The 24,521-nt window shown below is 38.1% G+C and overlaps 1 protein-coding gene across 1 annotated transcript in view; it reads left to right on the forward strand.

Annotated features, from left to right (window-relative positions):
- ogfod3 (2-oxoglutarate and iron dependent oxygenase domain containing 3) overlaps window positions 1-24,521 on the forward strand; it is a 120,854-nt gene that overhangs the window by 42,401 nt on the left and 53,932 nt on the right. Inside the window, exons 3-6 of the mRNA XM_073025971.1 lie at window positions 649-724; window positions 12,456-12,498; window positions 20,537-20,601; window positions 22,385-22,441. Of these exons, the coding sequence (XP_072882072.1) occupies window positions 649-724; window positions 12,456-12,498; window positions 20,537-20,601; window positions 22,385-22,441 (241 nt within the window). The remainder of the gene's footprint in view (window positions 1-648; window positions 725-12,455; window positions 12,499-20,536; window positions 20,602-22,384; window positions 22,442-24,521) is intronic.

Consider the following 24,521-nt stretch of genomic DNA (forward strand, 5'->3'; position numbering starts at 1 on the left):
GTCTACAAAAGGTGTACTGAGAATGCAATGGATTCTATTCTGCACTTGGGACTTGGTGACTTTGCCCCTTTTCAAATCATCACTACATGGCTTCAAGTTGATTAGGCCCAACAAAATCATCCATTTAGATAAATCTGAGAATGGAGACTGCAGATGAAGGTCTCTTTTGAAGAAAATCGGACTTCCATGTCTTGCAAGATGTTAGCAGAAATGTGTTGAAATGCATATTGTCAGTTTAGAAGCATTAATGCTGCATCTCAAATGACAAGAGTGAACTTAAATAAAAGTAGCACAAAAGTAGCTTTTGCTTCAGCTGCCTGGGTTTGACCCTGACCTTGGGTATCGTTTTAGTGACCCATGCAAATTCTCTCTGTGGATTTCCTGAAGGTTTGCTGCTAGGTTTGTTGGTTACTGTTAGTTACCAGGTAGAATAAGTTAATGGCAGGTATGAAAGAGAATAAGTTGCATCATGAATGGGATGTAAGTACAAGATACTCTGAACTAACTGCATTATCTGAGTCCATTGATATGTAGTGGTGCCATACGAAGTTTGCAGGCTTTCCTGTTGTTGAATACAAAACTAAGATGATATCATGAACTGCGCATAAGAGAATCCTGATTTTAGTTTTTTTTTAAAATTTTTCACAGGCTGCACACCAACAAAATGTGGCAGGGCGGTGAAAGACACAGTGGTAAATCGAGAGGAGGCAGCAAAGATGCTACGGTATATTTAATTTTAAAAAATAATAATGCATCAGTAATTAATATCAAAAACTGAGGGAATAAATAGATTGTAAAGTTTGGTAATATTACTTGTTAGTATGAATATTTATACTCATTCCAGACTCTCAAACACTTGTTTGTATGTACAGGCTGTACATGTTGGGTTTTTTGTACTATGAAAGATGTAAAGGAGAACATAAAAAAATTGTTAACCTGGACCTGATGCAGCACAAAAGTCCACAATAAGGTAGAGAACACAATAAAAAATACGATAAATATAAATACATAAGATAGCTTATATACATAGTTTGATTATATGTCTGTATTGTTTTGAAATGAGCAAGGTGCCATCAGGTGAAATTTAGAAAACTCTGTAATAGATTGGTGAGGAGGTAAAGAATCAAATGTACATTTTATCAATAATTGGAAATGAGAAATAGTTGACTGAATTACTTTATCCGTCCCCCTCCATTGTCCTTCAACTTCCACTCTGCTTAGAGGGGTGTCTGAAGTCAGCAATTCAATGGATGGCTGCTTATTTCTATCTGACCAATTTGTCTTTGAAGACCATGAAAATTATGAAAATTTAAAGAAGGTAGATAACTATAAAGTAGAAAGCAAAAATAAAATGGTCTCTGAACAGCTATTATTTGAACATGTATAATTAAAGTAAGCTTACAATTGAATAAATTTGCTTTTTGTGAGACCCTAGGTATTGGACAGTAAATTATAAACAGAAACTGATTACATATAACATAAGCATCAGTACCACAAGTTCAGTTTTTGAATTTTTAAAAAATATTTTGCACCTAAGGAGCTTCCTGTTAAGATTACAGTACTCACTTGCTCCTGAGTTACATTTCTAACAATTGTGATGTATTTATTAAGTTTGCATTGACGCCTTTCAAAAACTTCAGTTTCTTAATGCTGCCTGGGATTTTCTTCAAAGACTGAGTTAGTTGAAAGCAGGTAGATGTTAGATACCTAAAATACAGGCAGTGGAAACAATGGGGTTGTCCAGTTACAAATATGCTCTTTTTGTTTATTTTAATATAGAATTTGTATTTTTTTAATGTTACAAATGGGTAACCCTCTCTAAAACCCTGTGAGTAACTGGACGCTTCGGATAACAATTGATTGCAATATACTTACGTATATTATATTAGAAGATTATGAAAAAAGTGAACTTGTAAATACCTGCTTGAGAAATAAAGAATGTATATGAAGTATATATAGTATCTGTCTTAAAAGTTAATGTCCTGTATCTGTCATGGAAACATAATACTGTATATCATAAACTTCCTATGAAAATTATGCCAAATTAATTATCAATATTGCATTATTAATTTAAACTATTTGCACTTATTCTCTCCACAATTCCATTTGGTTCAGTGCTGCTTACATGATGCCAGTTGTTCTTTCCTCAACAACTTAAGTCTGAACCTTAGACTTTCTGTCATGCATGGACTAATTAAATTACCATTAGTTCTGTTAACCTCATCAATTCTTCCTGAATAAATTTTGTCAAATCCTTTTAAGATACTTTTGCTAAACTTGAAACTGGATTGGATAACATATGAAAATACTGGTTTCTAATTATTCAAATGTGATTTTTGTGCTGAGGCCTGAAATACAGATTTTAACAAAGGTGTCCCAATTATCACAGGACTGTTCCTTTGTTTCAAACTATAGAAGGTTGACTTGTCTGGAAAAGATTTTAACAATCAAACTCTAATGTTTGGCATTTGGGCTTGTTTTTAAAATTTGTGTCTATTATTCTAGTTTCTTAGCAGTTTTGCAGTACTGGTCCTCCACTGGTTATCAATACCCAACTTATGTACAGTCTGTATATGTAAACAAGTGTTTTGGAGACTGGCAAGATGCATTTGACAGGTTACAAGTAGTTCACATGAGTGAAAACCGACTGTAACTGAGGAGGATCTACATATGAAGTCTGGCCAGTGTGGTACCTTAACCATCTTCCTTGATTCCTTTTAGTTTATTCTTTCCAGTTTACTCTTGATTTTAACCTGATATGAACTTTGGTGAGGTGGGGTGGGCAGGGATAGTGGGTGGAAGAAAACTAACTGCAGGATACTTGTAAACACAAGAGATTCTGTAGATGCTGGACATCTAGAGCAACACAGAATGCTGGAGGAACTCAGCAGGTCAGGCAGAACTTACAGAATTGATGAAACAGTCAACATTTTGAGCTGAGTGGTCAACTGTTTATACGTTTCCATTGCTGCTGATTGATCTGCTGACTTGCTCCAGCATTCTGTGTGTGTTACAGGATACTTGTTTTGTTTTACTTTGATGAATCAAATCATTTTCTAAGCTAAAACTATAATTTGCTACTGTTCTGGCCATACTGCATATGAAAGTTTGACCTTGTCTTTTCATTAATTTAATAATGTTGCTTAGTAATTACCAGCTGCCTGCATTTGGAGCAGATGTCTTATTTTTTTGATTTCTTACCCTGTTGTGTTTATTTAATGGCTTCAGTGCTTCTGGTGCTGATAGCTTCATAAATTACAGTACTGTATCTGATTAGCATGAAAAAATAATTATCTACTATACTGGGGCAGATCAATCATGCTTTTGTTGAACATTAGGGCAAACTTCAGGGGCCAACTGATGCATTCCTGAATTCTAAGTGTGGTGTAGCCAATGTTTGGTGCAGATTCAGATAACTTCCTGTTTTTGAATTCTGTTTCACTGGAACCTAAACCATAGTGCCTCGTGTTTCCATAGTGCCTGTTCTTCTTTTCTGGTCTAGCTAATGTATAGTAACAATTTAAATGACTGGTGGATTGGCACCTTCCAAGTAATAAATTACCCCTTATTCTTACTAGCATGCACTACCTGGTGTTTTACCTTAATTGTCCATTCTTTAAATTTATTCCTGCTGTAATTAGTCACCCTCTTTAATACCGTCTAGCTGACTAGCTCTCGCAATATGGTATCACTGGCAAATTTAGAAACTTCTTGCTGAGAGAGGCTGGAGCAACTTCCACACTAAACAGTGTTGCATCATTTAACTAATGTTACAATCCTTCAAGTGGTACCAACCAACGTTATGCTTGCCATGGAGTTTGAGTACCCAAGTAGATCAGATGGAAGTTGGCAGCTTTATGGTTTCAGACGCAATAAAACTGAAGATCTAGAATGACTAAAATGGCAATGAAATAACTCATCTAAGCTTTCTCCTGGGTTATCTTTAGAGAATATTGGCATACAGCAGTTACAAAAGATTGCTGGTCAGAAATAATTGAAACATAAGAAATATGTAAACATGAAAACATCTGCTGATGCTGGAAATCCAAAGTAACACACACAAAATGCTGCAGAATCTCAACAGGTCAGGCAACATCTGTAGAAATAAATAAAGAGTCGACGTTTGGGGCTGCAACCCTTCTTCAGAACTGAGAAGGAAGGGGGTAGAAATTTGTTCTTTAATTATCAAATGAATGATGTAATCTGACCTATATCATGCAATTCTCAGGGATTAATTCAAGCATTTACACTTGTTGCATGTTTGTCACCTATTTACTTACATTGGATTCAATAAAACTACGTTGAGGACTATCACAAGATCACAAGACAAAGGAACGGAAGTAGACCATTCGGTCCATCGAGTCTGCTCCGCCACTCCAGCATGAGCTAAACTATTCTCCCATCTAGTTCCAATTTCTGGCCTTTTCCACATATCCCTTGATACCCTGACTAATTAGATACCTATCAATCACCTCCTTAAACACCCTCAATGATCAGGCCTCCACAGCTGCATGTGGCAACAAATTCCATAAATCCACGACCCTCTGGCTAAAAAAAAAATTCTCCTCATCTCTGTTTTAAATGGGTACCCTCTAATTCTAAGACTGTGGCTTCTTGTCCTGGACTCACCCAACAAGGGAAACAGCCTTTTCACATCTACTCTGTCCAACCCTTTCAACATTCAAAATGTTTCTATTAAATCCCCTCTCATTCTTCTATACTCTAATGAATACAGTCCAAGAGCCGACAAACGCTCCTCATATGTTAGCCCCTGCATTCCAGGAATCATCCTTGTAAATCTTCTCTAAACTCTCTCCAACATCAGTACATCCCTTCTAAGATAGGGGTCCCAAACTGCATGCAGTATTCCAAATGAGGTCTCACCAGTGCCCCACAGAGCCTCATCAACACCTCCTTACTCTTATACACTATACCTCTTGAAATGAATGCCAACATAGCATTCACTTTCCTTACTGCCGATCCAACCTGGTGGTTAACCTTTAGGGTATCCTGCACGAGGACCCTCAAGTCCCTTTGCACTTCCGATTTTTGAATTTTCTCCCCATCTAAATAATAATCTGCCCAATTATTCTTCTTCCAAAATGTACAGCTGTACATTTCTCAACATTGTATCTTATCTGCCATTTCTTTGCCCACTCTCTTAAACTGACCAAGTCTCTCTGTAACCTTTCTGTTTCTTCAACACTTCCTGCTCCTCTATCTGTCTTGGTGTCATCCGCAAACTTAGCCACAAAACCATTTAATCCATAATCTAAATCATCGATAAATACAGTGTAAAAAGAAGCGCCCCCAACACCAACCCCTGCGGAACACCACTAGTAACCAGCAACCAACCAGAATAGGATCCCTTTATTCCCACACTTTGCTTTTTGCCTATCAGCCAATGTTCCGCCCATTCCAATATCTTGCTTGTAATTCCTTGGGCTCTCAACTTATTAAGCAGCCTCTTATGCGGCACCTTATAGAAGGCCTTTTGAAAATCCAAATACACAACATCCACAGCCTCTCCCTTGTCAATCTTATTTGAGATTACCTCAAAAAATTCCAATAGGTTGGTGAGGCAGGATCTTCCCTTCATGAAACCATGCTGGCTTGGGCCTATCTTGTCATGCACCTCGAGGTATTTCATAAGTTCGTCCTTGAGGATCGACTCCAATAATTTTCTTTTTTCTGCCTCCCTCTTTTCTTAAAAAGCAGAACTATATTTGTGACCTTCCAGTCCTCTGGAACCATGCCAGAGTCTATTCATCCCTGGAAGATCATTTCCAATGCCTCCCCAATCTCCAAAGCCACCTCCTTCAGAACTCGTGGGTGCACCTCATCCGGTCCAAGAGACTTATCTATCCTTAGTCCATTTAGCTTCCCAAACACTTTCTCTCTAGTAATCTTGACTGTACCTAATTCTATTCCCTGAGACCTCTGGCTATCAGGTATGTTGCTATTGTCTTCCACTGTGAAGACTGATGCAAAATACTCATTTAGTTCCTGTGCCATCTCTTTGTTACCCATTATAATTTCTCCAGCATCATTTTCAATCGGTCCTATATCTACCCGAGTCACTCTTTTACTCTTAATATATTTAAAACAACTCTTATTATGCTTTTTTATGTTAATTGCCAACTACCTTTCATAATTCATCTTTTTCTTTCCTAATGACTTTCTTAGTTTCCTTCTGTAAGTCTTTAAAAGTTGTCCAGTCCTCAGTTTTCCCACTAATTTTTGCATCTTTGTACACCGTCTCTTTTGCTTTTATTTTAGCCTTAACCTCTCTTGCTAGCCACATTTGTGCCATTTTTCCATTCATGATTTTCTTTTTTCTTTGAATATATTTTTCCTGCACTCTCCTTATTTCTTGTAGAAATTTCATCCAATTCTGCTCTACTGTCCTTCTATCTAGCTTGCTATTCCAATCAACTTAAGCCAGTTCCTCTCTCATACCACTATAATTTCCTTTGTTCCACTGAAATATCAATAAACCTGATACCAGCTTCTCCTTTTCAAATTTGAAACTGAACTTGATCATATGGACAAGCTGCTCCAAAAAGCCATCCCATAGGCATTCTACAAACTCCCTCTCCTGAGATCCAGTACCTTCCTGACTTCCCCAATCCACTTTCATATTAAAATCCCCCATAATTATCTTGACATTATCCTTCTGACACGCTTTTTCTATTTCCAGCTGTAACTTGTCCACATCCTGGCTGCTGTTTGGAGGCCTGTACATAACTGCCATTGATGGCTTTTTACCCTTGCCATTTCTTAACTCGACCCATAAGGATTCTACCTCTTCTGATCCTGTGTCCCTTCTTTCCAGTGATTTGATATCGTTGCTTACCATCAGGGCCACGCCACCCCCTTTACCTACCCTGCTATCTTTCCGATACACTGTGTATCCTTGGACATTCAGCTCCCAATCATATCCATCATTTAGCCATGACTCGGTGATGGCTACAATATCATATCTTTTAACCTGTAGCTGTACAATAAGGTCAGCCACTTTATTTTTAATGCTGCGTGCATTTAAGTACAGTACATTTAGATCAGTATCTGTTACCGATTTTGCTATATTTCTATTGCACAGCAAATTACCCTGTCTATTCACCTGCCTGTCCTTCTTGCAGTCTTTGCTGCACAGTATCTTTGACTTATTTCTATTTTCCTCTTCCTTGATCCTAACACCCTGGTTTCCTTCCCCTTGCCAACTTAGTTTAAACCCTCCCTAACAGCTATATTAAACAATCCCGCCAGGATATTAGTACCCTTTGAGTTCAGGTGACTATAAATGTATCTTTTATAAGGTTAACAATACTAGGCAAATGTGTGTTCAGTTTGTCACAATGCATTATGTGAAGGCAGTTGCCTTGACTTTGTGTCCACAGTTAATTTCATATAATCACTTGGAAGTAGAATCCTAGTATTCTGCAAAATTGACCATTATAAATGCATGTCCTGGGCAACCTTGAGAATAAATTTTGCAGCATTAGAGATCACTGTCCGTCAACTAATCACATATATATATAGCGCCTTGGATTTCCATCATCTGCAGATTTTTCTTGTGTTTGTGATACTAAATATATAGATACTTTTATGTTTGGTTCTTCAATAATCGTGTTGATGGAATATTAAATAATTTTATTTCCTAATAAATTCCTAATGTAACTCCTTCTTGCTTGTCACAGTACCCAGCTGTTCAGATTTTGTACAAAAATAACAAGCTAAGCTAGAGAATATGATCCTAAAACGCTAAGCAAAATGTTGAAATTAGTTTAAATGAAACTGAATTGGATGTTCAGTTATCACGAAGCAACAATCTTGGCCAGGGGCATTTATTCAGAGCTATTTTTCAATTCTTCATTGGGATTTGAATTATTCAATGATTGAGCCTGTTTAAGATTTTTATGAAGCTTTTATCCCATTTTTTTCAGATTTCCCTGTTCCTGAAGTTGATATTTTTTACCACATTTTATTTCAATTAATGTGAGCTTCTGGATAAAATAAATCTGCACATGTTTCTGTTCTTGTAGATTAATGACTGGTCTGTATTAACACTAGCAAAATTTGTGACTGTAATAAAATTGATTGTCCTATCTGAAAACAAAAGTGGGATTTCTGAAGGGAACCGGAAGTCTGGTTGACAGTATTAGGTAAGGAGTTTATCTAGTATAAACTAAATGGGTTCTGTAGTCAGTTCTCGGGCTAATATTTTTTTTCACTCATAGTGGAACACTGCACTTAATGACTTACAAGACCCTTGGCTTTTATGTCAAGTCAAAAAATTAAGCATAATGTTTAAGAATTTTGGGAAAACTCAATAGGTCAGGCAACATCAATGAAGAAGCAAGTGTTAGTATCTCCAGTCACTGATTTTTTCATAGGAATGTGAAAAGTAAGGAAACTGATTAAAGTTGTAGAGAACGGGAAGGGGTGGGAAGTACAAACGCGATGACTGTGATGGATGGGAAAGGACGGTTTGCTGATGTTGCCATCAAAGAATACTCGGTAATAATGGCTGATAGATCTAGAGGTGTTGAAATAGAGGGGAAATAGTTGAGAGAAAGTAGAAAGGATAGAGGAAAGAAAACAATGCTTCAGATACAAAACAGAGTTGTTACTGGAAATCTGAAATTCTTAACAAGTCAGTTGGCATCTATAGAGAAAAACTAAGTTAATATTACATTTGGATGATCCTGCATCAGCACTGGCCAGCTCAGATCAAATGGGAAAGGTTGATTGTCTGACCATGTTAAATTCAATATTGATTCCTGAAAGCTACATTGTGCTAGACAGAAAACTTGAGTTTGTGTTGAATTTTATTGGAAAAGCTCCAATGCACTGCTCAACTCCAATCATAAATTTGCCATTGACCTATCTGTTGATGGCAATATCTTAGATGATGGATGAAGAGGCATACAAGAGTGAGATAGATTGACTAGTTCAGTGCTATCACCCAGTGGTGTCACAACAACATTGCATTTGACATAAGTAAGGTCAAGTAGTTGCTTGTGGACTTCAGAACAGGGAAATTAAAACATCCAGCAGTTCTCAACGAGGGATCTGCAGTGGAAGCAGTGAGCAGCTTCAAGTTCCTGGATGCCAACATCTCTGAAGATCTATCCTGGGTGCAACATATTGATAAAATTACAAAGAATGCACACCAGCAGCTGTAGTTCATCAGGGGATTGAGGAGATTTGGTATTTCAGCAAAGACAGTAGCATGAATAGCATGATGTACTGTGGAGAGCATTCTGACTGGTTGCATCAGAGCCTGCTGTGGAGGTACCAATGCAGACGATCGGGAAAAGCTTCAGTGTGTTGTAAACTCAACCAGATCCATCCTGGGCGCTAGCTTCCCCACTGTTGAGGACATCTTCTGAAGGTGATGCCTCAAGAATGCAGCATCTATTTGTATGGATCCTCACCATTCAGGACATGCCCTCTTCTCATTACTACCAACAGTAAGGAGGTACAAGAGCCTGGAGATGTACCCTCAACGTTGTAGGAACATTCTTCCCCTTTGTCACCAGATTTTGAAATGGTCCATCAACATTACCCCCCTATTTTGCTCTCTTTTTGCACAATTTATTTACTTTTCATTTTTAAAAATGTTATTTATTGTAATTTACAGTAATTTTTATATATTCTTGTAATTTATGATAACTGTTATGTATTGTGCACTATTGCTGCTGCAAATTTTATGGCATATGCCACTGATGATAAATCTGATTCTGATTCCAAATTTGCAGAAGGCCAGTGACATTTGACTCTTCCAGTCAAGATGGCGTTTGTGTACAATGCTCCCAGTCAACATCTTCCGGATAGATTACGAAACCATATATTTCACTTCTTTAATGTCTTATACATTTTTTTTTGTCTTAAATGTGGTTCTGGAACTGTTTGGAGCCTGCGATTTGCAGGTTGGATATCATTTGGGTGTTTCAGCACTCCGTGGTCTCTAACAGGATTCCGGGAGGCAGAGGCAACGTGCGTGAACCTTGTGGTGAGAACGCTGCGGGACATGGCACTTGCTGATGTTCAACTTGATTTTGCCGATTAAAGTTTCCATTGTTTGCTGATTAAAGTGCCAAGGGAGATTAAAACCTTGAGGTGAATGCGGAAGGTGAGCACCAACTGCCTTCCTTTTGATTGCCTGTGGGAATGCTCTGCTGCTGGAGAGGGCAAGGACTCCACTGTGCCTGCAGAATGTTACCCAAGTTTTCTACATTCTGGATATGGACTTGTACTATGGACTTTTCTCAGTTTTATAGGTTTTTATATTCTGTGTGCTTTGCCTGATCTTTCTTGTGTACAGGGGAAGGGGATCTGTTTTTTTTTGTGCAGAGAGGAGGAATTTGGGGGTTGATGATTATGCTGCTGTTCTTTGCTTTCTTGGTTTCGTGGCTATATGGAGAAGAAGAATTTCAGAGTTGTATACTTTGGTAATAAATGAACCTTTGAACAGAGACTTCAGAGTGGGAGTAGATGGAGAATTAACATAAGAGCAAATTGGAAACTTAGAATCATCATTGCAATAGAATGGAGATGTTGTAAAGCAGTCGTCAAACCTGTGTTATGTTTCTCCAGTGTATAGTAGAGCACAGTATGAGCACTGAATGTTATGCACTGAAGTGGAAGAACTGCAAGTAAATTGCTGCTTCATATGAAATGACTTTTTGGGTTACTGGATAGGGGGAACATATTGTAGATAAAGACGAGGAGGCATTGCATCTCCAATGATGGAAAAGGAAAATGTTCTGAGAAAGCGAGAGGTTGATTTAGATAAAAAAAGAGTTGGTGGTGATCACAGGGTGAACTGTGCCTTTAGAATGAGGGAAGGTATGCCTAGAAATTAAATTTTCTGGGAAAGTATTTTAGGGGCAAATTTGAACTGATCCCAATAACTGATAATAATTTTCTTTGGCATCCAGTCAATTTATTTACAAGGAAGGTGGAAGTATTGGTTTGACAAATTTAATCCATTTCAAATTATTCTAATCTGTTCTGTGATCAGATAGCAAAGCATAAAATTTGACGGATTATGAAGCTGAAAACTAGGTGGTAATCTCAGCTCAATATTTAAAAGCAAGTTTGTTTCTTTGGTGATTTACACCACATTTGGAATAATGACTTTATGATTTCTGGTTGATAGAAACATTGTGGACCTGGCGTTACTTAGGAGAAATACAATGGTGCACATTTGAAGGTGGAAACCTTCATCTGTTACTTCATGGAGCTCTGAAAGGAACCATTTTACAGCATCAGGGTGACCACACCTTGGTTTCAGGGCATTCTGGAGGCGGTGGTAGAACAAAGGACCCTGGCATTCCTGGACAATGTTTCTCACCCTCTGCATTTCACCTTGGCTGAATAGAGGGTCACTTTTAGTAATAAACTAAGAGAACTGCACTACTCCAAAGAATGCTATACAGTATGAGGTCATTCTTACTCTCGGCCATTAAGCTCCATAATGAGTCAACCTATAACTGGGGAAGTGATGACCCCCTCCTGTTAAACCATTTGAGGTAACTTAATTTTTATTTTTACCTCTCTTCTAATGTTTGTATATCTGTGCACTTGTAGTGCTACTGTGACGCTGTAATTTCCTTTGGGATCAATAGGGTACCTACCTACCCATAAACATCTAATCTGTCACTCAGCCTTTCAATGACGTATTGTAGAGATGTTGCTCTGCAACTCTCTAAATCTTTTTAAGCCTATTTGTGATATTTGTAACCAGGTCTTAAAATCTCAGTTGCAGAATAAATGTTAGAAAAAAAATCCATTCTTGGATTAATTTCCTTAACCTTATTAAAGTTTGGAACTTTTCTAAAGGCCTCTGTGGGAGTCGAGTTAAATGTCAGTTGGACTGAAGTGGGGATGTGGCCTAACACATAACATATGATGTCCTGATGAAGGGTCTCGACCCGAAACGTTGACTGCTTCTTTCAATGGATGCTGCCCAACCTGCTGAGTTCATCCAGTTTTTTTGTACATCTTAACATATGCATTTCTGTGGAAGGCCGAGGATCCCCAGGTGCACCCCTGCAAATGAAGGCCAGAGGTTCACAAGTACAGAATACCACTGAGGATTGTTTTAAGTGGGTAACAAGATTATAGAATCATATTCTTGCCCTCCAGGGAATGATAATAATGAAAATTACTTTTCTGCTCTTTCAGCTTAGGAAATTCTGATTCTGAACATGTCTTGCTGAGAATGTGTTTTGTTTATTGACTCTCTGGGTCAATATTTTCACTGTTGAATGTTTTTTACCACATACATTCATGCAGTAGCGTGCCTTGGTTGATTATTATTAGAAAAACACAAGCTGAGGTAGTGCCTTATCAAAGTGAATTATTATAATTCAAGTGCACATCTAAATAATTTCTTCCAGGTTTCAAAGTGCTATGTGGTCACAAAACTTACTTTTTATTCACAGTATAGCAAAGAGAGGGTTGTCTCTGGGCGGATCGGATGGTGGGGTAAGTGAACTTTTATATTTAAATGGCAAGCTTTTTTCAAAAAAATACACTGCTAAATGCTGAAAGAGTTTTCTTCTGTGATCCCAGCTGAAAAATATTTTCTACTTTGATGCATCATTCAATGTTCTTGTATGTTTCTAATCCTGACATACCCAAACATAATGGATGTCTGAGTAGCACATGCAAATAAGAAACAGTGCTTTTTTGGGCTATAAACTGGTTCTTTATCACAGTGTTCTTTCTGTGAACAACCCCCATTGACTCGCTATCTTTTTGTCTATTAGCATATGCACCTTTGACACAATCTATCCCATTATTTTGAAGACTGCCTTATCCACATCTAGAACCTGAGTTGCTGTTTGATGTTCCTGTCTTTTGAACACTACATTGAAGTCAATCTGAAGAACCTCCAGCCAGCCATCCATTTTAATGGATGGTTCTTCTGTGCCTCAACTAGACTCCAAGCTCTGTAATCCTCTCTCCAAGCCTTTCTGTGTTTCTCTGGATCTTCTCTCATTCAAGATGTCAATGAAATACTGGTCATCTAAAGCTATCTGCTGTAAATTTGATTTGATAAGTGTCTTTGGGAGTTTTACCACAGTAAAGGCATGAAATTAAGGAAGACCCTTCAGTTACTCTCTTGAAAGATTGTTCCCATAGTTCTCTGACTACAGACGTTCCCAATGGATATAAGGAGCAAGGGAAAGTAATTTTGATTTAAATGATTCTATACTGAGGGCAGTGGCGACTGCACTCCCCAACCTGGACAAGTCAAATAGGATGGCATAATGATGCAGCTAGTAGAGCTGCTCCCCTCAACACCCCCCACCCCCCATGCCAGTGATTAGGGTTCAATACTGCTACCTCTGAGGGATTATTTTGGCATTAGGAAACTTTGACAGGTATTAATTAAAATGAGAAGCAACACACAAAATGCTGGAGGAATTCAGTAGGACAGGCAGCATCTATGGAAATGAATAAATAGTGTATGTCTCAGGCTGAGGCCCTTCTTCAAGAGTTAAATGGAAGGGGGAAGATGCCAGCATAAAAAGGTGGAGGGAGGGGAAGGAGGATAGCTAGAAAGTGACAGGTGAAGCCAGGTGGGTGGGGAAAGTCAAAGGTCAAGGGAGAAGTAGTAATCTGATAGGAGAGGAAAATGGACCATAGGAGAAAGTGAAGAAGAAGGGGAACTGACAGACAGGGGAGAAGAGGTAAAAGGCCAGAGTGGGGAACAGAGGAGGAGGAAGAGGGAAGTGGGAGGGAATTTTTTTTACCAGAAGGAGAAATAAGTATTCATGCCATCAGGTTGGGGAGGAAGTAAAAACTGTTCATAATTTAGCAGGCCAGGCACTATCTATGGAAAAGAGTAATCTCCAATACTGATGAAGGGTTTTGTCCTGAAACATCGACAGTTTACTATTTTCCATAGATGCTACCTGACCTGCTGAGCTCCTCCAGCATTTTGTGTGTGTTGCTTTGGATTTCCAGCATCTGCCGATATTCTCTTGTTCCTGTTCACAGTTTAACTGCAACTGATAATTTAAGGCCAGCCAAACCAATCATTGGATGTAGGACCTTGAGATTCTGTGCCATAGAAACTATGTAGGGGAAGACGATAGACGGATGTTCATGTTAATTTGTAGTCATTTAAAACTTCATGATAACCTCAGGGAAGATATAAAGTGGCTATCTCCTGCATTGACTCATTGTAAAGGGTGTATCTCTGCTATCTAATGCGCAGTTCAAGACACATCTGTTTTGTCACTTAACATTTGGACTTTTTGTATATTCAGGGAGCCAACCCTCAATACTGTAACAAGGGAGGTATATTTTAGGTGTATGTGCTCAGAAGCTCTTGGACCAGCCACCAGCTGTTGGATATTCCTATGGGTTTTGCTAGTTACCTGTCTGCACTCAAAGTTGTGTAAAGTTACTTGTCTACACTCAAAGTTAAAGATAGATAGGTGATTATAGCCATTGAAACCACAGTCAATCATTTATAGATATAATGCAGGTTATAAATTCTGTAGATACTGGAACTTCCAAAGCAATACATACAAATTTCTGGAGGAAAACAGCAGGTCGGGCAGCATCTGTACAAATGAATGTGTCAACGTTTTGTACCAAGACCCTTAGTTTCCTCCGGCATTTTGTGTGTGCTGCTTAATCATTTTATTCTTGTCTTTGTGTTTAAAAAGTATAAAATATCATGTAGTGCAAAGAAAGTTAGATTCTCTCCAGAAGATGTACTATGTTGAATACAGACCTTTTATTTCTACTTCAGTGTGGTTCAGTTCTGCAGTCACAGTCTGTCACAGGCTGCATGGGTTTCCTGAAAAGATGCACAGGGTTGGAAACATAGAAACATAGAAAATAGGTGCAGGAGTTGGCCATTCGGCCCTTCGAGCCTGCACCACCATTCAGTATGATCATGGCTGATCATCCAACTCAGAACCCTGTACCTGCTTTCTCTCCATACCCCCTGATCCCTTTAGCCACAAGGGCCATATCTAACTTGGGTTGGTAGATTAATTAGCTGCTATAAATTTTGCCTAGTGTGCAGGAAATGAGGGGAGCATAAAAATGGAGTATTATGGGATTAGTCTAGGAAGCAGAGGCTGTTTCCATGCACCATACGCTATCGGACTTCCACGTAGAAGAACCTCTCCGTCACCCCCTCCACCCATTTAAACTGAGGTTTGGTTGAATGGTTGAAGTGGATTATTTGAACCTGCTTTGAATTTCTTCTTCACTCATTCATTATTGACAATGCAAACATGAGATTAATTCCGTAATGTGTTTTTTAAATGTTTTCATAGGATGTGGACATCATCGAAATTTTGAATTAGTACTGAATCAAAAGGCATGCTAAGCATTAACCACATTGATGGGTCTTGAGTCACACATAACCAGACCAGGAGAATAAAGATGGGAAGGGTGTTGCATATTTGTTCACTTAAGTACATTAATCTACCAGATTGGTTTTAACAGTATCTGGTTATTGGCTTCTTATTACATATCTAATTAATTACTTTTTCTTAAATTTCCCAGCTGCTGTGGTAGGTTCAGACTTCTGGATAAGCCATCTTTATAACAGAACAACCTGTACCATGAATTTGAGATGTTATATTCTCTGAAAAATATTTGCCTGGGATTCTGGTATTTAAAATGTCACAAATAATCAATGGGAATATCCGTATAGCCTTTTAAAGGCAATTCAGATACGCTTAAAAATAGTTCTACATTACAGGGTAGAATCAATCTTTGATTGTTCTGCTGATTTACGGTATAATTTTTATATCTCAATGAACTTAATCACTTGTATTAAAAGCTCCTTTCTTGTTTGCCTTTATTGGCTTTAAATTACTGGAGAACGGGGTATAGATGCTTGTAAACTTAGGTTTAACAAGTAAAAGGGCAGACCTGAAGATTGTTGTCATGTCCATATGACTGTTGTCTTGGCCAACTTGCTCATAAAACCCCACTCAAATAGATTGCGGTTGGGAGTTATTTTGTTGTTCTACACCACCGTTTTCCTACAGCTTCTAGTTGTTTAAAATCTTAATTTTATTAAGGGCATAAGAATATAAGGGCATGAGAAATTAATTCCCGGGATGGTGGGACTGTCAAGATTCACGAGGTTAATTCCCAGGATGGCGGGACTGTCATATGTTGAAAGATTAGAGCTACTGGGCTTGTATACTCTGGAATTTAGAAGGATGAGAGGGGATATGATTGAAACATATAAGATTATTAAGTGATTGGACATGCTAGAGACAGGAAACATGTTCCCGATGTTGGGTGAGTCCAGAACCAGAGGCCACAGTTTAAGAATAAGGGTAGGCCATTTAGAATGGAGTTGATGAAAAACTTTTTCACCCAGAGAGTTGTGGATCTATGGTATGCTCTGCCTCAGAAGGCAGTGGAGGTCAATTCTCTGGATGATTTCAAGAAAGAGATAGAGCTCTTAACGATAGCGGAGTCAAGGGATATGGGGAGAAGGCAGGAGCAGGGTACTGATTGTGGATGATCAGCCATGATCACAGTGAATAGTGGTGTTGGCTCAAAGGGCTGAATGGCCTACTCCTGAACCTATTATCTATTGTCTATAATATACTAACTCCAGCAGCACATGACACATGATAACGTTAAATCAGACCTTAAGGTTCATTGCTGTGTCTGACTTGCTGTTGCAACATGCCACTATAATTCATTCTGCCTGGAAATCAAAAGATATTTTATTCTTTCATTGATAATTGTGATTTATCTACTAATCCTTTCTCTTTACTTAATTTCAAGTTGAAAATTCCAAATTTTTGTTGTTTGTGTTTTATTACATATCAGTTTGATTTTTTCTTTTGTGTTTATATCAAATAACCCTCCTTAATGACTTGAAGATTAGGTCATTTTAATTGTCAAAGATTAATAGTATAATTATGCACTTAATTACTTGAAGTGCGCTTGATTTATGTCTCCTAGTTCAACCAGGTTTGTATTACTGTAATCATGTTAAATTAGAGTTTAAATTAATTAATCACTGTCTAACTCCTTCTCATCCATTGTATCTTTATTGGACATGGCGGTTAAGTACCAAGATGTCATGACAGATTCTGTGATTGATGCATTTGTATAATATTAAAAGGACTAACTATACTTGTGGCATTCCCTTAATTTGTTATGAAACATAGAATGGGCAGTCATGGGGAAATACAATTAATATATTTCTAGATGGGTGGAGGGTGGAGATATGTCTCTACCAAAGGAGGTGTAAGGTGCTCCTTTCCTCTGCTAGCCTGTAGGTCACCCTTGGACAAGGTGTAGGACCTGCTTAGCCTCCCAATCAGGTCACACGAAGCCATGAGCACAGGTGGTGGATGGTTGTATGAAGAGATGATGCATATTCTAAGTTCTGGTTATGTGACCGTTAACATTAGGCAGATGATCTCTGAAGAGTATTGATAATGGTCACCCATCATGCAGATACACTACACAGAGAAAGGCAGTGGCAAACCACTTCTGCAGAAAAATTAGCCAAGAATAATCATGGTCATGAGAACGTGATCACCTAAGTTACATGACATGGCGCACAATGATGATGATTTTTTTTTTAGAAAATACTTGAATAAGTAAAACTTTTCAAATGATGAAATGTAGTTTGGTAGAATAAAAAATAGTTTCATGCTCATGTAAAGAGTATATCACTAGGGCTTTTCCCTTTGGAGTAAAGAATGAGAAGTGACTTGATAGAGGTGTAGAAGATGATCAGGTAGATGGCCAGAGACTTTTTCTCAGGGTAGAAATGGGTAAAATGAAGAGGCATAATTAAGGTGTAAGGTGGAAAGTATAGAAAGGATGTCAGAGGTAGGTTTTTTTTAAACACAGAAAATGGTAGGTGCATGGAACGTGCTGCCAGGGATGGTGCTAGAGGCAGATACAATAGGAGCGTTTAAGAAACTGTTAGGCACATAGATGAAAGGAAAATGGAGAGCTATGTAGGAAGAAATAGATTGATCTGTGGGTTAAAAGGTCAACACAACATTGTGGGCCATGGGCCTGTACTGCACTGTACTGTTCTCAAGGCAAGAGTTTCAAAATTAAAGAATTTCTATAACACTTTTTAAATGTTGTATTTATACCAAATTTCTCAATACTCTGCAACATTACCATATCCTATTTCTGAGCATTTTATGAGAACACAGTATTGATGTGATGAATCATTACACCTAACAGATTGGTGAAGCTCTGCTTTTCCATCGCTTTATGGAATTTAAACCATAACTTGTAACTAGGCTTTAAGTAGCTCTATAAGACAGCTGAGTTTCATGAAGACCCCTGATTCCATTCTTAAGGATCAAACTACAGCAAGCTAATTAAATCATTCTGCCAAATTTCATGTGATCTCTGATGCAGCCATCTGTTGGCACTGTGATTTTGTGCCATCACTGCTAGGTTAGAGCAAACATTGGCTTCAGTGTACATTACCATTGCAAAATAACCTATTCTCAAACAAGTACAACACTAAATTCCCAAATAGGCCTTTGCTTTTGGTAATGCAAGATGTTGTAGATGCTGGAAATCTGGAACAACACAAACTGGAAATCTGGAACAACACAAAAGAACTGGAGGAGGTTAACAGGTTGGGTCAGGCAGCATCCATGGAGGGAAATGGACAGTTGACGTTTCAGGCCATCAGCACAGGAAAGAAAGAGGGCAAAGGTGAGGGGGAGGAAGGAACAAGAGCTGGCGGGTGATAGGTGATTCCAGGAGAGTGGGGTTTAATAGGCAGGTGAGGGAGGAAAGAGAGTGGGATCAATAGAAGAATCTGGAAACTGATAGGTGGAAGTGAAGAAGGGATGAAGAAGAAGATGGAATCAGCCAGCATCTTGCAGTGACCAGCCATTTTAATATCACTTCTTATTCCCAAACCAGCATATTAGTGCATGGTTTCCCCCACTGCTAAGATGTGGTTAGCTTCAGATTAGAAGAATAGATCTTCATATTCCTCCATGCTAGTCTCCAAACTGACAGCATGAAAATCGATTTCTCCAGTTTCTGGGAACCACTTCCGTCTATCCATTTTCTTTTTTACTCTTGACGCCATTTGCCCCCTCCACCTTACCTGTTGCTTCCCCTCCATCCTCTCCCATAACCCACACATTCCTCCCACATTACAGCTAATAATCTGACAAACGAAGAACCTGGCTCTCAAAGTTAACTGAGCTCAGTCAAGGGAAATAACTATTGTTCTTCTGCATTGTTCTCTGACCTCATGAACACAAGTTACAGTTGATGAAGTTTTTAAAAGTGATTACATAATGTTGAGACATGTCTCTGGTAAAATGTCAAGCTTGTATCCCACATGATGCATCAGCAACCTGAGCAAAGCAAGCAAGATTGTTTAGTCCTACGGGCTAACAGTATTGCTGTGCAGTTTGAGATTCACCTGGAGGTATCCATAACCAACCTTTCAAAGCTAATTGCTGTCCATTTCTTAATTCATACTCTACTAAATAAATTGAAATGTTAGAACTCAGGCAATGTATAGAATAAGTACATGAAGTTAGATTTGGTGAATATCTCAAAAGTGAGCAGTGAAATTGGGTAGGTTTTATGATGGTGATTAATTTTCTTGCTTGCTTTCCTCTGGGCATTGATTCTTGCCAATAGGAACTATAATCCATTGAACCATTCCATTCAACAGTGACAACCTCTTTCAAAAATATGCCAAAAATATACCAAATAAATTTACAAGACTGTAAACATTATTTTATTCAGTGGCAAATAAACCATGCAGCAGCCAATTCCACATCAACAAAGTATCGGAAGCTGTGATGAGCTCGTGGAGCTAATTGTTTTGTTGTTGTGAAATTGTTGATTGGTAGATGAGTCAGCTTGGAGAGGGATAAGTTAATTCTCAGTCTTTTGTTGGAGGGGATTGAAGCCTCTGCCCATTTCAGTAGCATTGAACTGATTTTTCTCTGTCTTGTGAAGCAAGAAGTTTGTATCTCACACTAAAGTTCCCTTTCCAAATCAGTGAGTTTTAGGCTTGAGTAAGCTCATGATTTACCCCAAAGTTGTATAGCACAAAGATCCTCTGAGGATAACTTCTAATTGTGCTGCCTGAACAGTCACATGAAGAACGGGTGAAAAACCTGAGTGGCCTTGACCTCAAAATATTAAATTACTGCATTCTCTCCCGATCTGCTGAGTGCTTATCGCAGTTTTTATTAGCGCTCTTGGATTCATTACCTCACAATTTGACTTATTGTTTATATGAATTAAATGTGGATCACTAATTTCAATTTATCTAGAAAAATAAAATACTTGACATTTTAATATTTGTTTAAGTGAGCAGCTTTCTTTAAGTTTAATACTTTTGTAGGATTATTTAAAATATTCAGCAGTTAGATGATAATCAGAGCTTCAGAGACTGCAAAACATTTTTTTTCCTGTAAATTTCCTGAAAATTACAATTTTATAAAGGGACAAGTGTTGTACTGCATGCGGGAATTGTTACATTGCTCTCTCTGTTTCCTAGGCCTCCATTCTTGATTTGCATTCTGGAGCTCTGTCAATGGGGAAACAGTTTGTCAATATCTATAGGTAAGATGTGGTAAGATAATTGTTTGCCCCAGTTATTCATCAGGGATTCAAGGTACGGGTCTTACAAACTGGATACTGTACCTCACAGAGATGCCTTATCATATTGTAGCAGATTTAATTGGTTAATGACCTGGAATGCAAATCAATGCTTTTTATTTCCTCTCTCCATCTTTGGCATGTGGATTATGTGTAAAGTGACTTTTATTCTGATTGCATGTCATTTTAATTCAATAGACAATAGACAATAGGTGCAGAAGTAGACCATTCGGCCCCTTGAGCCTGCACCGCCATTTTGAGATCATGGCTGATCAACTACTATCAATACCCGGTTCCTGCCTTGTCCCCATATCCCTTGATTCCCCTATCCATAAGATACCTATCTAGCTCCTTCTTGAAAGCATCCAGAGAATTGGCCTCCACTACCTTCCGAGGCAGTGCATTCCAGACCCCCACAACTCTCTGGGAGAAGAAGTTCTTCCTTAACTCTGTCCTAACTGACCTACCCCTTATTCTCAAACCATGTCCTCTGGTACTGGACTCATAAACATCCTTAAACTCCAGCTACATCTATAGAAAAGCATTCAGGCATAGAAATGCTTAATCATCAGTATATAATTCACAGTGACGGTCAATAATTTAGACTTGGACATTACTGCTTTGGAGCTCCACGCTTCAGCATATGTCCCCTCTTGACACCATGGAGAATTCATATTTTTATCATATTTCGTCAAGTGGTCATTTGACTCATCAAGATGATATCAGCTCTTGGAGCATTCCCGTCAATTCCAATTCCCCACTTATTTCCCAGTATACTATTTCCTCATCAACTGTCCCGTGCTCCACCAATTCTCCCTTGAGCCTCCAATACCAGAGGTAATTTCAGTAGTTAATTTAACTTACCAGTCGATGTGTTTTGGGGAGGGAGGTGAAAACTGGAGTGTCTGGGGGGAAAATCAATTGGTCACTGGGAGAATGTGTAATCTCCATTCTGACGGCACGAGAGGCTAGTATCTGTCCCAGGTTACTGGAGCTGTGAGCTCCTGTATTCATGCTATTTAAGGGTGATATTTCTTCTCGCTATGTTTGTACATATTAGTTACTTCTCCTTACTTGTTTAAAGCTACAGTTGCCTGCAGGGATTGGTGATTTTGAGGCTCGTGCACAAGCTAGTTGCTTTGCGTCTGGGGTCATCAGCAGAGTGATCTCTGAGTATGGAGCATCACGTAAAGATTGAGCAGGTCAACCAGCTGGGGGAAGAATATGGTGACACATCTGTCTCCTCTCCAGTAAACTGACTGCCTGGAATTGTTCAGTGTAGTTTTACTGGATTTTACTTTGATTGCTATCAATAGTGGTAACTTGCTGTAAATATTAAATTTAGCTTTTAAAATATAGGTATTCTTCAGCAGGCATTACGCTAATGTCTCTAACAGCCTGCTGGTATCTCTTAATCAGCTAGATCAAGCATTGCTAGCCAGTATATTTTCTGCCATGATTATCTTAGCCTGATTTCCAATCTCATGTGAGACTGCATTCTCTGATTGTTATGCAACTTACATACCGTATTTATTCTTTGGAGGTGGGCCAAGGTGCAGACTACATAGCACATGTTTTTTTCCCCTGGATCTACTTGGAAATGGTTTTATTTTTATGTAATCTTCAGATAAAGAGCTTTGAATTTCTACATGAATTGAAACTTTACAGAGTGCACATGTTGGAATAATTGTAAATGAAGATTAAACTGAGAACATTGCATGCTGTTAATTAAAAAATACTTTTATAGGTACTTTGGTGAGCAAATAAAGGAATTATTTGATGAAGAAGACTTCGCATTATACAGGTACTCTATCATGTATTCCAATAATTAATGTAAGAATAGCTACATATACGGTGACTGTTGCTGAACTTTGAAATATATTTCTTCTCTCCTCCCATTCCCCTACTGCTGTTCATAATATATTAAACCGGTCGTGGTATTGTGTATATCTCTTGGTCTATTGTTTTCTTCTAGGGCTTAAGGAAGATTGTAAGGTCTCTTTATTAACTGCAGAACAAAATATTAGTGATGCTTCCAACAGCTGAAACTTCAGATTTTCAATGGATATTGGAGCCAATCTGTGCCTTTATTTGATTGTTTGCACTTTCAAATCTAGGAGACAAAAAAGCTGAATGGCTTTAAATATTGATTAATCACTTCTATCAAATGGCATAGCACACAAGGTGGTGATGTCCGATCGGCAATCTCAGGCCCATTCATCATCCCTTATACTTGCAACATTTATTTTCAGTTTGTTTTATCAATGCCATTGTGATCAGTGTTGTTTTGTATTTTACTCTAGTGTGTGATACACTAGCTATTTGTTAGATCGTGTTTCTGTCTCAACACTTCAAATCATTACAATTGCACTGATTTCTATTTTAGCTTATGAAATCTCAAGCCTGGCACCAGCTCTTTTATTCCCCACTCTTTTTTTAAATTCTATGAGGAATTCATGGAACAAATGCTTTCATGAAATCTATTTATATTTAAATTGTTAGATCAATGATTCTTTAAAGGATATGCTTGGAAATTTGTATTTTGTAATTACAAGAGACTGTATCATAATCAGACAATTATTAAAATCATTTTTAAACATTTATGACAATGTGATAGTAATAACATCTGTGAAAAATTATTTGTTCTGAACAGTGTAGCGAAAATCAACTTTATTGGGCTTCAGAGACAAATTCATTATATGCATAAAACAGTCTACACTACTGAAAATACTTAGAATGTTGATGTTATTTATTGATGGTTACTCTGGGACAGTGGTTAGTGTTGGTGGTGAAATGGGAGAAATCGGATTATTGACTCCTCTGGTAACATGTGGAGGTTAGGAACAAACACATACACGCTCTTCTAAAAGCAGTGATGATTCTGCATGAACATCAGTAAATTTAAAGTCCTATGTATATCTCAGATATACTGCAGTGCTGATTTTGTAGTATTGATAAAGCTCCTGACCTTGGTTATTCCTTTCCTGTGAAGACTTTTGTTAGGATGTCTTACCCTGTGTAATGAAATAAGGTACTGAAAAATATATGTAGATTTATGTCTAAGATGAACTCTCTACCTGGCTGCCAGAAGCTAATTGTTTGGTGATTTATAAACACATTTGAATGTGCAGTTTAGTATCTGAGTATAAATTATTACAGGTGCTATGATAGTGACCAGAATTAATATGAGTTCCCAACTTTGGCTTCAAAGTAATGACATGCAATGTATTTAATCGCCTTCCAGAAAGTGTGGAATGAGCTGCAAGCAAAAGTGGTGGATGCAGGTTCAATTTCAATATTAAAGAGAAGTTTGGATAAGTACATGGATGGGAAGGGTATGGAGGGCTATGGTATAGGTGCAGGTTGATGGGTCTAGGCAGAATAATAGTTCAGGACAGACTAGATGGGCTGAAGCATGTGTTTCTGTGCGTTACATATGAGTTGGACTATGACTAAGCTGAGTTACTGCCTAATAATTACTTTAATTGCTTTTAAATATCTAAAAATTGGCTGCATTTAAAGGCTATTCATAAAGCATTAAATAATTAAGTTAGAGAGATAATAATTATTATATATGAAAGCTCCCAGGTTTCCTTGGCTGCATAAGTCTAGGGAATACACACTCCAGTCCTGCCAGACCCGTGAGATTGAGAAAGCTCGTCCAACCCCCAAACCCCGATTTGTGTGGATGCTGTGTAATTTGCTACCCTGTTAAAACTCAGTGCCAAGAAATAACAGACAGCACACTGCATACGATTAAAGGAATTATATTTATGAATCTTAACTAAAGGGTTATAAAGAAAAAAAAAACAAAAAGGACCCATTATAATTAGTCAAATGTGCACAAGTTAGAGCTCAACTCTTCCAATAGTCATACGTATTCA

The sequence above is a fragment of the Hemitrygon akajei genome, chromosome 22 (genome assembly GCF_048418815.1).
Source record: "Hemitrygon akajei chromosome 22, sHemAka1.3, whole genome shotgun sequence".
NCBI lineage: Eukaryota > Metazoa > Chordata > Chondrichthyes > Myliobatiformes > Dasyatidae > Hemitrygon > Hemitrygon akajei.